The sequence below is a fragment of the Tarenaya hassleriana genome, unplaced genomic scaffold (genome assembly GCF_000463585.1).
Source record: "Tarenaya hassleriana unplaced genomic scaffold, ASM46358v1 Cleome4, whole genome shotgun sequence".
Taxonomy (NCBI): Eukaryota; Viridiplantae; Streptophyta; class Magnoliopsida; order Brassicales; family Cleomaceae; genus Tarenaya; species Tarenaya hassleriana.
This window is the reverse complement of record NW_010966881.1, coordinates 3,353,475-3,366,650: the sequence shown is the minus strand read 5'-3', so window position 1 is coordinate 3,366,650 and position 13,176 is coordinate 3,353,475. Positions and strand designations below refer to the sequence as shown.

The following is a 13,176-nucleotide window of genomic DNA, read 5'->3' as shown; positions in this document are numbered from 1 at the left end:
AGCGTCAAAAGGAATAAACAGTTATATTTTTTTTAATAAAAACAATTGAAAGTCACATCCAATATGTACCACATGAATTTTTTAGTTAAAGATGATGTCGAGCCCCTCCAAAATAAGCCAAGGTTAAAACACAACATAAACACAATCTTGAACGCTATCTCTGTAAAATGTAAAAATTCTTCGCAATCAATTTGATCACACGATTCGGCATTCTTTTTTTTTTTTTATAATCGTAATCCAATTATTTTATTATCTGTTGATTGATTCTTTTTAACTTTCGTATGACTTGGATTTATATGAAAACCAAAACAATTTTTCATTAAATGTGATCCGGCAAGATCGTAATTATGAATTAAATTGAGGTTGAAATGGTAATTTAAAGTTCAGTGCTTGAGAATCCACTGACCATGCGATGCCTGGTCTCCAGACTCCACTTTGTAATCTTTCCCTTTCTTATATAAAACCCTAGAAAACTGGCGCCAAACAAAATTTGGGGATTTTTCGTCAGAAGTTCTTAGCTTCGCTTAATTTCCTATCTATCTATTCTCTCTCTTCATCTGAAGCACTCATGGGGGATTCGCAGTCGGATTCCAATGTTTTCAGCTTACGGATTGTTTCGATCGATTACTATATGGCGGCTCCGATCCCTGGATATGATGTCTGCTACAGTATCTTCCAAGGTGACGAAGAAACCCCTGTGAATTCCTGTAGAAATCTTTTACATGACCACTCAGTTGATCCGACGATCCTGCTACTCTCTCGTTACTTTCATATTGGGTATTAGTATGATTCGACAGTACTCCGTTGGCCCTTTATTGAAATGGAGACCAAACGGAAGAACAATTTTCATATCCGTTAGTTTTAGTTTGAAGGTAGTTCTTTGGCTATAGTTCTAAATGCGATTTATCATTGGGCGTGAAGGTGGGGTGGTGAATGAAGTCCCTGTCATAAGGATATATGGCTCCACACCTGCTGGTCAAAAGACTTGCTTGCATATTCATCGAGTAAGTTTGCTGTTTCGCTTTCTATCGAGGATATGATTGTTTGTCAGTGACTTTTGCCTGTTCCTTTTTCTCTCTCAAATTGAGTTTCCTGAGTTAGAGCATTTTTTCTTGCAGGCTTTTCCGTATTTATATGTTCCATGTTTGGACATTCCGCTTGATCATCATGGAGGAGGTATGAAGAATATCACTTTTAATAACTTTACTGAGCAACATATTGTAGTTAGCTAGTCTGCATTGATGACATTTTCACCATGTCCTTCCTTGCAGCTGATGCATATACACATGCGGTATCCCTTGAATTGGAGAAAGCTCTAAAGGTCTGTGTTATGTAGTCCAAATGAACTATGATCCCCTAGTATCGATTTTGACTTCATTTTGGTATTTGTTTAGATCCCAACTGTGTTTATGTGTATATGTGTGTATATTTATTTCTGTTTCTTGATGAATCTTGATATGGATATGCAGCCTAAGGGTAATGCTGCTTCAAAAAGGCAACATGTACATTGTTGTGAAATTGTAAGCGCAAAGAAGTTTTATGGTTATCATTCATCAGAAGAGGCTTTTGTGAAGATGTATGTGTATCCTGTATATTTAAGTACAGTATCCTTTTCCTTGGGAATATTTAGAGTTTATACACCTTAACTGTATAATAGCTATCATCCTCATGATGTCGCCCGTGCTGCCAATCTTCTTCTGGTATGATATCTGAGTCCCTTAGCCACCTTCAATCTTCAGCTTATGTGTCATGTATCTAATGTTGTAACTTGTATACAAAATAGTGATGGCCATTTTTATGTGTATGCTTATGTTAGTAGTTTATATATTCAATGTTTCTGTTTTTTGCTATTGAGCTTAATCTTCTTTTCCTACCAGGCAGGCGACCTTTTTGGCAAAAGTCTGCAGCCATATGAGTCTCATATTCCTTTTATCCTCCAGTTTCTGGTAATTTGCATTCTTATGTCTGGAAAAGAGATATTCTACCTACTAGGTATTTGTGAAGGTTTACAAGTTTATGGATAAATATAACTACCAGCTTGATAACCTATGCTCTCTTTTTAGCTTTATTCTGGTGCCTGGTTAGCCATATGGAAAGTTGATTTATTAGTCAATTTGCTGAATGTAACCCACAATCTGATCTTAAGTTATTAGCCTATGCAATTATGATTTTGCGGCTCATGGGTTTGTAATTTTTGGGTTTGAAAAGCTAAAATAGATCTTGCTGATAGCCACTTGACTTGAATTAAAAATGAAAAGATTTTCTGGTTGGGGATGCTACCATTTCAGGATTAATAGATTAAATCTATCTCCAATATTTTTGGTGAATCGGGGGTTCGATATGCTGGCAATAAGTAATACCGATCTTACCATATTTATTACTGTCAGTTTGAGAACCATCTGTTGGGATCTTGAAACTAAATTGTAGCTATTGTTTTGCCTTTTACGGCTATGTTCCATCTTAGATTGTTCACTCTTGAATCTGGCCAACCAAACCTTAAATGCTTTATTCCTTCTCTCCATTAATTTAAAGTACTCTGGTTTTTCTACTTGTGTTATTGAAATACCGGCATTTCCTTGTTTGTGTCAATGTGTCTCCGCTGCTGGAAATTTAATGGTTATCTTCTACAGGTTGACTATAATTTGTATGGAATGGGTCATGTGCATATATCAAAGATGAAATTCCGTAATCCAGTTCCTCACCATTTTTTTCCGGGAGGATTTGATTGTGATAGATTTTTGAGGCAGGAGAAGGATGGTTTGGCTGTTGCAAATGTTGATTTTCAGGTAACTGTAATTTGGTTGCTTAAAGAGCTACTATCCTCCACGACTATTTATGATGCTGAAACACTTTAGTAGGCAGGTTCAAGTTTTGGAGCAAGCTTCAAAACCCCTGTTTGGACCTCCTCGACAATCCCAGGTCATTGGATGTGGCATCTTTCTGGTGAATCTGATACACCTTTGAGCCAGAGCCAGCTTAGGCACCATTACAGACGTCAGAGTCTCTGTGAACTTGAGGGAGATGCTTCCGTTAGTGGTTAGCTTCCTGAAAAGAAGTATCCTTGTGTTTGTTTCACCTAGGGATGCACTTTTTAATGAACTCACTGGTCATTTATTTCTTGCAGATATTATTAATCAACAATTTAAAATGTACAACTCTCTTTCACAAACTCAGTCCGATGTCAGGATGGTTCAGTCTCTAGTGGCAATCTGGGAGGTTTTGCTCCCGGCTTTCTTTTGTGAATCCAGAGTTATTTGGTTGGTAGTTCCTTGAACAGCTGCATTATTTTTGTTTCAGGAAGAATATGAAAGGACTGGGAAGCACGAGGCAGCTATACCTCCTGATCCTGGCAAACCGTTTGTTGAAGATGTGTTGAAGACTCTGTCACATCATGTTGGTTTTGAAAATCAATTAAAAGAACTGCAAGTTGAAGTTGAACATAACTTATCTTTATCCCAGTCTAATTTGAAGCCTACTGCATCATCTCCAGCTGACCTAGATCCACAGGTCAAACCTGAAAGTTCTGATTTGCAAGTTTTGCATCATACAGTTGATGGAGACAGTAAGTTCTCCTTATCTGCACATCATTCTCCATCTAAAGAGATGAATGAAGTACTGTCCACGGAACATGATGCATATATTAGACCACTAACCGATCGAGACAGACCTGAAATAACAGTATCACCAGAATTTAAGGTGACATCTGTTTTTCCTGCATCATGTAATGCTAATTGTTTTCCTATATAGGGGATTTTAAAGCTGATTTTGCATTCTTTTTTTTTTTGTCTCTTTCACATTGGAGATTTCACTTTTCGTTCAATATGTAGTCTCATTTCTATATCTTGTATTTTCCAGGCTACAGATGCTGAAGCCTTGGGTCTCTTAAAGTGGCTTGCCTCATCCCAGGCTGTTGAGGAGATAAACTCCGATGATGAACTTCTGCGGGAAAGTATCATTAGTCCTTTGTTGCCATCAGTGTCAATTGATAAAGTTCTTGTAAAGGCTAATACAGATTATGAAAGCCAATCCCAAAAGGAATGCCAAGACATCCTTGATTCACAAGAAGATCTACCTGACATAGGAGATCTGAATGAAGGGGCTTCATGTACTGATCTTCATAGTCGAAATCCTCAAACTTTGTCAGCCAAAGAATCTTCTGAAACAGAGGCCTCTGGTGATGCTCCAGAAATCTCCATTTCAGATGGATCAAGTGATAATTCATTCCAGAGATACACAAAGAGTGATTTAAATAAGACTAAAGTGTCAGTGAAGATGGGTAGGAGCTTCTGTAGTAGGCGCAAGCAGAGCAAATCTATGTGGGGACCTTTACCTTTTTCATTGACGAGAAATCTTGAGAATGAGTTTGAGTCGATTCGTTCAGACATCAGGGAGAAATTTCGTGTAACAACCAAAAGTTTAGAGGCTGCAACTGAGTTAAGAAATAAGTCAAATGTTTCAATCAGAGAACCAAATACAGATGCTTCTAATGCAATGGATGTAAAAGTTTTGGCTGGATGTTCTTTGCGGGACTTGATGAGGAAGAAACGGTTATGCCGTGCAGAATCACCTGAGTCAGAACATGCCAAGTTTATGAAGGTTTCAACGGAGACTAAAGATTCTAAGGACCCCAAGAAAGAGGAGTGGACGCCTTCTTTGAGATCTCAGGTCAAGAAACAAGAACCTGATTTTTCTGCTCAATTTGGTGAACCTTATTATGGTTATGTTCCTCAGACTTTATCTGCTGTAGAAGTTAGAAATTCTTACTGTAATGTCCGCGGGCATTATTCTTTGTCTGAGACTCAGTCTGCTAAGTTCCACTCTATTGATAATAATTCGGCTAATGAGACGGTTGGACAAAACATGAATCCAGTGGCAAGCCTCTTTACAGTTGCAACAGTTCCACATGGAGGGCTAGATAGTTCACATGATCTCAGTGAGGAACAAAGAACTTCTCTAGAACCAGGAGAAAAGGTGTCAAGCAATGAACTCATTGGCATAGCGATGACAAATACACAAAACGCTGGCGATGAGCATGAACATATGTCTGCCATTGTAATTGGTGAGGCAGGAAGATTAATATGCGTAACCTTAAACAGGAAACCTCCTGTTTTCGACTGCACAAATTCTAGACTGCAAGATTCTTCACACTCTCTCGCAATTCCTCTCCAATTTCTTCATGCCAATGACAAAGAGCGTAATGGATCAGGTACCTTTATTCACATTGTTAATGCTAGTTTTGTTGCTTCTTCTATCATTTTATTCAGAATAAGGTTGTGTTATCTTTTGCCTCACCAAACTGTTGATGGGGATTCTTATTTTATATATTTCTCATTACTTTCCTATTAATACCATTGATGTTGAAATTTATAAATCTGAAGTTTAGGTCGAGTAAATTTAATGTGATGCAGAAGCTTTTGTTTTTGTTTTTGTTCCCATTCAATTTTTGGACTTATGTGCTTCTTTCTGAGGTTGCTTCTGAAATCTTGTACACTTTTTTCTCTGGAAGAGGCGGGAGACTCCAAGGAGATCCACCCTTTTTTCTTGGAGGAAACCAAAGTAAAATTGGATAAGAAGAAGCACCATGTCCAAGAAGCTTCTCTTGGTGTTCCTTCGCATTATCTCAATGATGGCTCTTGCCTTTACCTGCTAACGCCTGCCCTTTCTCCTCCTTCTGTGAAATCTGTTTCACAATGGATATCAAATGATGAAGGTGCTTTACAAGTAGTAACTTGCCTGAGTAGCATTTTATTCTCATATTTTATGTTCCCGAAAAAGAAATTATACATCAATTCGGACTTTTTTTTTTTAACTTAAGAAGACTGGAATTAGTTGATTTAGTGTTGGATGCTGGAAAAAGAAGTCCAAAGCATTTTTGTTTAACGTCACAGAACTTTTTCAGGTTCCCATCAGTGTCATGTTGATTCAGAAATTAAGCCATCAGGTGATGACTGTGGCATGATTTCCACAAGTTCTGCTTCTGCATCCAATGTGGGGTCTATATGTGCGCAAGTGGAGCAACATAATGATGTTATTGCCAGCCCAGAGCCGAATGCTTATCCCAAGCCAAAGGCAGTTTCGAAGGGCAAGAGAAAGTCTGTCAACTTAGATCTGCGGACTAATGTTTCACAAGACATGTCTCAGATTTCAGGTCCTGATGGGGAATCAGGAGCCACTCCTTTAAGCCAAATTGGATTCCGAGACCCTGCTAGCATTGGTGCTGGGCAACAACTTGCAATGCTGAGTATAGAGGTATTGATTATAATTTAATCCCTTTATTCTGAAAATACGCATATGAAACTGAGAGTTTACTGTGATATTTTCAGATGTATATTGGTATTTGGCAATTAAGAATGATTTCTGTAAAGTGGACCCTTATCCTATATGAACTGTTTTGTACATAAGTGGGTGGTGTAATTGTGGTGTAAATTTACTAGGATATTTTCTGTTTCTGAGAAGAATATTCGTTTGATACATATCTTGCATCCATAACTTTACAGATTCATGCAGAGTCTAGAGGGGACCTGCGACCTGATCCTCGGTTTGATGCTGTTAATATCATAGTTCTTGCAGTGCAGAATGATAATGATTCCGCTGCCGAAGTATTTGTTCTTTTATTTAGTCAAAGCAGCGTTTGCCAGAGGTAGTCTAGTATAATTTTATTTGGTTCTTTTGAAGCTTAAATTTCTATGTGGAGAAAGCCTTATTCATTTTCTTCTTCGCATTAGAATTGATGAAAGATGGAATGGCTATCATTTGAATGGGAAAAGCTAGTTTAGACATACACCATGTAGTTTGCTGCGCTAATTAATGTTCATCATGTTACTATGACTTGCTGACCATTTATATTTTAACATCTTTATCCTTCTACTGTGCCTGTTAATTCTTATTGTCGCTATCTCCCTACAGAAATATTGATGGCCTATCTGGATGCAATGTATCTGTCTTCCTTGAGGAGAGGCAATTATTTAATCGTTTCATTGAGATTTTGTGTAAAGGGGACCCAGATATTCTCATGGGCTGGGATATTCAAGGTGGTTCTCTTGGTTTTCTAGCTGAAAGAGCTGCTCGGCTTGGTATAAGATTGCTTGATAATATATCTAGAACACCATCTCAGATAACAATGACTTCTGGAAGAACGGGTATAGATGAGAAGAGAAATCTGGGTAATATGATGCCTGATCCATTGATAGCTGATCTTGCTGAAATAGAGGAATCTGTAGTAGTGGATGAGTGGGGCCGAACACATGCTAGTGGCGTTCATGTTGGTGGTAGAATTGTTCTCAATGTATGGCGTCTGATGCGTGGTGAGGTGAAACTTAACATGTACACAATTGAAGCTGTGGCAGAAGCTGTTTTGAGGAGAAAGATCCCATCAATCCCCTATAAAGTGTTGACAAAATGGTTTTCAAGTGGTGCTGGAGGTGCAAGATATCGATGTATAGAATATGTGATTCGCAGAGCAAATTTGAATCTCGAGATAATGAGCCAACTTGATATGGTAAGTGATATGTTCTAGTTGTTCCATTCAGTTACTTGTTCATAAGTTATTTATCCCGTTAATACATATCTGTTGTTTGCAGATAAACCGAACGTCAGAACTTGCTCGTGTGTTTGGCATTGACTTCTTCTCAGTTCTCTCCCGAGGATCCCAATACCGAGTCGAATCCATGTTTCTGAGATTAGCACATACACAAAATTATCTTGCTATTTCTCCAGGAAACCAACAGGTTAAATTTATTCTCGTTTGCACTTCGCAGTTTTCTACTTAATTTTCTTTAGAATGAAATCTTGAGGTTAATTGCATGCTTATGTTAAAGTTAGCATTTTAGAAGTTTTGCCTAAATTTCCTGTGATCTCTTGATACCTATAAGAGCATAACTTTTCTTGTTTTTTCTTCACTTTTTTTCCTGTCTCTGGTCTAAATCTACGGATTTGTACAAGTTATGCTGCTAGGACTCCTAATTTAGTTTGGCTAGGCTTGTAGGTTGCTTCTCAACCGGCAATGGAGTGTTTACCTCTTGTGATGGAACCAGAATCTGGCTTCTACTCTGACCCTGTTGTTGTTTTGGATTTCCAATCTCTCTACCCTTCAATGATCATTGGGTATAATCTGTGCTTTTGCACATGCCTCGGAAAATTTTCAAACCTAAAGATAAACACACTTGGGGTTAGCTCATACTCTCCTGAGCCTCGTGTTTTTCAGGATTTAAAAAATCAGATTCTGCTTACCCCCAATGGCGTTATGTATGTACATCCAAAGGTATCTTCCTCTTCCTGCTATTAGAAGTTTGCAGTCCCGAAGGTCATCATATTCAGTAGAATCAAGTTTCTTGTTTCTTCCTTTGCTGATTTATCCTATTTCTTGAAACGCTTAACCGAGCCAACTTTTCTCTCTACATTAGGTGCGCAAAGGTATATTGCCAAGGCTGCTGGAGGAAATATTATCTACTAGAGTTATGGTGAAAAACGCTATGAAAAAGTTGACTCCTTCAGAAAAAGTTCTTCAACGGGTAGGATTACTGATTCTTGATCTGACGCAGGATTCACAACCTTATGTTTTGCTTTAAGAGTGTCACAAGTTTTAGAAGCTTAAAGTTTAGTTCAGGTTTTTGTATGTGACTGAAACATTTCGGTTTGTAAGAAGCAACTTGATTACTTGATGATGAAGTTTTTTTTTTTTTTTTTTCTGATTTCAGATATTAAACGCAAGGCAGCTTGCTTTGAAGTTGATTTCGAACGTGACATATGGCTCCCCCGCCGCTGGCTTCAGTGGCCGCATGCCTTGTGCAGAGTTGGCAGATAGTATTGTCCAATGTGGCCGTAGCACACTTGAGAAGGCTATTTCGTTTGTCAATGCGAATGACAAGTGGAAAGCTAGAGTTGTATATGGCGACACCGATAGGTACATTTCCGTACTCTACTCTCTGGAATGATGTGAATATAGGAATTAACTGATATATGTCGATTTAACACCTTTTTTTAAAACTTTTACAAGATAAAGTATGTCCTCGAGGTTTCTCTTATACTTAGAAGTGTAAACAATCGAGTGATACGTCTGTTTCATTTATCTGCCCAAGTATTTATGTACTGATATTTCTTCATTTTACTCTTCTGTGTAGCCTCAAATAAATTTTGTTTAACTTGTGCAGTATGTTTGTCCTCCTCAAAGGACGAACAGTAAAAGAAGCATTTGAAATTGGACAAGAGATTGCATCTGCAGTAACTAAAATGAACCCACATCCGGTCACTTTAAAGATGGAGAAAGTCTATCATCCTTGTTTCCTTCTTACCAAGAAACGCTATGTCGGTTACAGCTATGAAAGTCGTGACCAGACCGAGCCTCTCTTCGATGCAAAAGGTATCGAAACTGTTCGGAGAGACACTTGTGAAGCTGTTGCCAAAACAATGGAACAGTCTTTGAGACTCTTCTTCGAGCATCAGGATATTTCTAAGGTAAAAACTCGGGTTTTCCACATTAAAGTTGAGATTGCATAGGTCGACATGCTAATTTTGCGGTTTTCATTTTTGCAGGTTAAGTCGTACTTGTATCGCCAGTGGAAACGGATACTATCAGGGAGGGTGTCACTTCAAGACTTTGTTTTCGCCAAAGAAGTTCGGCTCGGGACTTACAGCTCGAGAGATTCTTCACTACTTCCCCCTGCAGCTATTGTGGCTACAAAGGCAATGAGATCAGACCCACGGGCAGAGCCACGCTATGCTGAACGAGTCCCATATGTCGTGGTCCACGGGGAACCGGGAGCTCGCCTCGTTGACATGGTGGTGGATCCATTGGATCTTTTGGATATCGATTCGCCCTACCGATTAAACGACTTATACTACATCAATAAACAAATTATCCCAGCGCTTCAAAGGGTATTTGGGCTCGTGGGTGCAGATTTGAACCAGTGGTTTTTGGAGATGCCTCGTCCCACCCGAGACTCCATCGGTCGGCGACGTCCTCTAAACGCGGGAATTTCGCACAGGACTAGAATCGATTACTATTATCTGTCGAAGCATTGCATGTTGTGTGGGGAATTGGTTCAGGCCACAGATCATCTATGCAATGGATGCATGCAGAAAGAAAGCGATGCTGCTGCAACCATTGTTTGGAGAACTTCCAAGTTGGAGAAAGAGATGCAACACTTAGCCGCTGTAAGTATATACCTTAAGCCGATCTTGCGAGATCTAATATATTATCGAATCCCGATTCCGCGGGTCGGTCGGTCCATGGCTGAAACTTGATGTATGATCCTGAACGCGCAGATGTGCAGAGAGTGTGGAGGGGGAGACTGGGTGGTGGAGAGTGGGGTGAAATGCAAATCACTGGCATGCTCCGTCTTCTACGAGAGACGCAAGGTTCAGAAAGAGCTCCGTGGCCTCTCCTCCATCGCCACCCAGAAACAGCTCTACCCCAAATGCATGCCCGAATGGTTCTGATTCTGAAAATGGATAAAGACTAGAAGTTGCTTCGATTATTTATACTTTTTCTGAATGTAAATGTGTGTATATCTGTTGACACGCACATACATTATACACGAATGTAGGTGTACCTGTTGTATGATAGTCATCTGCGTTATGTTAGTCATTACATGTATGCATATATATATATATATGGCTAAATTGTAACATCTACGCTGAGGAAAGCTAAATATATTGACACCCAACAAAGAGCAGGAGCCCCAATCTAGTTACGGTAAAAGCCTGAAAACGTTCTTACCAAACAAAAAGGTGAAAAGTATCAGCATTCATTTAGACTTTGTTTAGTTTCCAAGAATGATACAGATATTTCTCCATTTTCTAATTATTTGGGCCAACAAGATTACTAATTATTTTCTTTTTTTTTCATAATTCTATTTGTTTTGTGAGGAAAAAAATAATTTTCTTTTCTTTTTAAAACAATTTGAAAAATACCAAATATATGCATATATAACTGGAAATTAGAGAAATTACGGATAAACAGAACCCATGACGACAGTTACGGACATTTGGGAATTCAAGAATATCCAAAATAAAATAAATTTAAAGGTTAATGATTATGAATTTCATGAACCAATCCAATAAAAAAAACAAAAGCAAACAAATTAATAGAAGCAAACACAAACCGAATTTGGATACATTCTATCCTAAATATAAAAGCGAATAAACACATAGTTTTTAATTCAAAAAATGCTATTTAAAAATGAACAAAGGAAACGAATCAAAGCCCAGAATACAAAAAAGAATCAAAATACCCAAAAAAAAATGTATTGAAGCCCTAAATGATAGGAATTAGGAAACAATCTCACATTATGTGGACAGAACGAGAGAGGAAGAAGATGATTCAGTAATTTCTATTCAAGCCCATGTTACGATTTTGGGCCATGGGTCTACGATTAAGGCCCATTAATAACGATAAAAAATACTTGTCACCGACAAAAAAAAGTTTTATTTTTCCAGCCACACCAGCTACATTTTAATTTCTAAGACTTGGAGAAATTAAAATTCAGAAGTAACTTATATATATTAAAAAAAAGGGACTAATAGTTTTTTAGGTTTTGTGTAAAGAAAACAGAATAGAAGTTAATGTATAAAAATGGATTGGTGAAATAATTGAATTTTCTCCAATTGAAACAAATAATGCGCACTCTTACTTTGTTAGATTTCGAACCACAATTTTGTATCATTTTAATTAAATTGTTAGTCAGTATGATATAAAATTAAAACCAAATTCTGGTATCCCTACTATAAATTAAACATATAAGATATAGAAACATAATCATATAACTAAATAATTATATACATAATAGTAAAGTTATTTATATAAATAAAATTTAACCGATCAAATCTTATAAGAAGGATATAACTTTTCCAAAAATCACATAAAAATTATAATAAGACGTGGAATGTAAAACACTTAATGAATTCAAATTAAAACGATATTATCTATGTTAAAAGTTTTTTAAAATTATAGATTTTTGGCCAAGTTTTTCTATAATTTTAAAATAACAAAATAGAATATAATTTTTTTTATAATCCGTAAATTTACCAGGCCTTTGACTCAACTATATCGGAGAAGTCCATGTGAATCGATCTCTCCAAATGAGAAGTCGAACATGGATTGGAAATGAGCTTTATTATATTACTTACCGGTTGAACCACCCAACTTAGTTATGTAAATTTTATTTATTTTACAGTATACCAAATTGGAATATTTTTATCTATATAAGAATTTATGAAATATATTTGTTTAGAATATTATATATATATATATATATATATATATGACTCGTAAAAATAAAAATAATTGTCAATTTATACTTTCAGTAGATATTTAAAAAACTCTGTAATTTTGTTGACTAAAAAATTTATTATACAGATCGTATTTAAATTATTTAGAATATGTACTAAATATTTCCTCTCTTGGAATTATAAAAAACTTAAAAAAAATGTTAGAAATTCATATTATGTATTTTTTGTTGACACTGATAACTTGCTAAAATTTTTGACAAAATATCACATTTCATTCATATGGAAAATATAATAGTGAAACAATATATATATTACGGTTCTGGGCAATATTTGTTTTGGGTTTACATATTTAGTAGGAATATCTAAGAGTATTTACCATATTTATTCGTTTTCAACTTTACCATAATTTTAAGGATCAAACCATTCCTAAAAGAAAATACGTTCTTTACTGTCGTAATGATCGATATACTATTTAAATTAATGGACTAAAAGCATATAAAAAACACAAAATTACAATACAAATACCATTAGCTAGCCATACGATATAAAAACTATGTTCTAAAAGCTATAAACACAAAACACAAATGTCGCATTAAAACTAAATATAACCAAGTTTGATTATTCTCATGTATAAAAATAAAATCCTATCATTTCCTATTCCCGTGTTTTTAAAAATGCATACAAATATATAACCCACATGAAATTAAAAGATAAAAATTCTAAACCATTGAAAATTCATGAAATTTTACATTTTTTTTTTTTGCTGAAACATATGTGACGAGTATTTGTTAATTAAGTTTAATATAATTATCACATAAGTTTGACCAAAAAAAATTGAGAATTCAAGGAAGATCCAAGAGGTTAGAGGGGTTGTTTATAATGGTTAATTCTATTATATCTTACACTAAAATTTGGGGATGATAATATGTAAAATTTGTTTTTCGTAAG

At 36.3% G+C, this 13,176-nt stretch overlaps 1 protein-coding gene across 3 annotated transcripts; it reads left to right on the top strand.

Annotated features, from left to right (window-relative positions):
* The first annotated feature begins 449 nt into the window (after positions 1-449).
* LOC104823729 (DNA polymerase zeta catalytic subunit) lies at positions 450-10,628 on the top strand. Of its 3 annotated transcripts, XM_010555430.1 has the most exons (23): positions 450-680; positions 922-1,004; positions 1,119-1,176; positions 1,272-1,321; positions 1,470-1,582; positions 1,658-1,700; positions 1,878-1,946; positions 2,631-2,786; positions 2,859-3,036; positions 3,125-3,216; positions 3,298-3,696; positions 3,856-5,206; positions 5,507-5,710; positions 5,900-6,249; positions 6,498-6,640; positions 6,907-7,498; positions 7,581-7,727; positions 7,985-8,260; positions 8,403-8,510; positions 8,697-8,902; positions 9,150-9,453; positions 9,532-10,152; positions 10,264-10,628. In XM_010555430.1, the coding sequence occupies exons 1-23, from the start codon at positions 569-571 to the stop codon at positions 10,435-10,437; spliced, it is 5,829 nt and encodes a 1,942-aa protein (XP_010553732.1). In that variant the 5' UTR covers positions 450-568; the 3' UTR covers positions 10,438-10,628. The 3 variants fall into 3 exon arrangements, with proteins under 3 accessions (XP_010553732.1, XP_010553733.1, XP_010553734.1); XM_010555431.1 differs by lacking the exons at positions 450-680; positions 922-1,004; positions 1,119-1,176; ... (2 more) ...; positions 1,658-1,700; positions 1,878-1,946 and having other exon boundaries at positions 2,694-2,786; positions 2,863-3,036; XM_010555432.2 differs by lacking the exons at positions 450-680; positions 922-1,004; positions 1,119-1,176; ... (2 more) ...; positions 1,658-1,700; positions 1,878-1,946 and having other exon boundaries at positions 2,707-2,786; positions 2,856-3,036.
* The last annotated feature ends 2,548 nt before the right edge of the window (positions 10,629-13,176 follow it).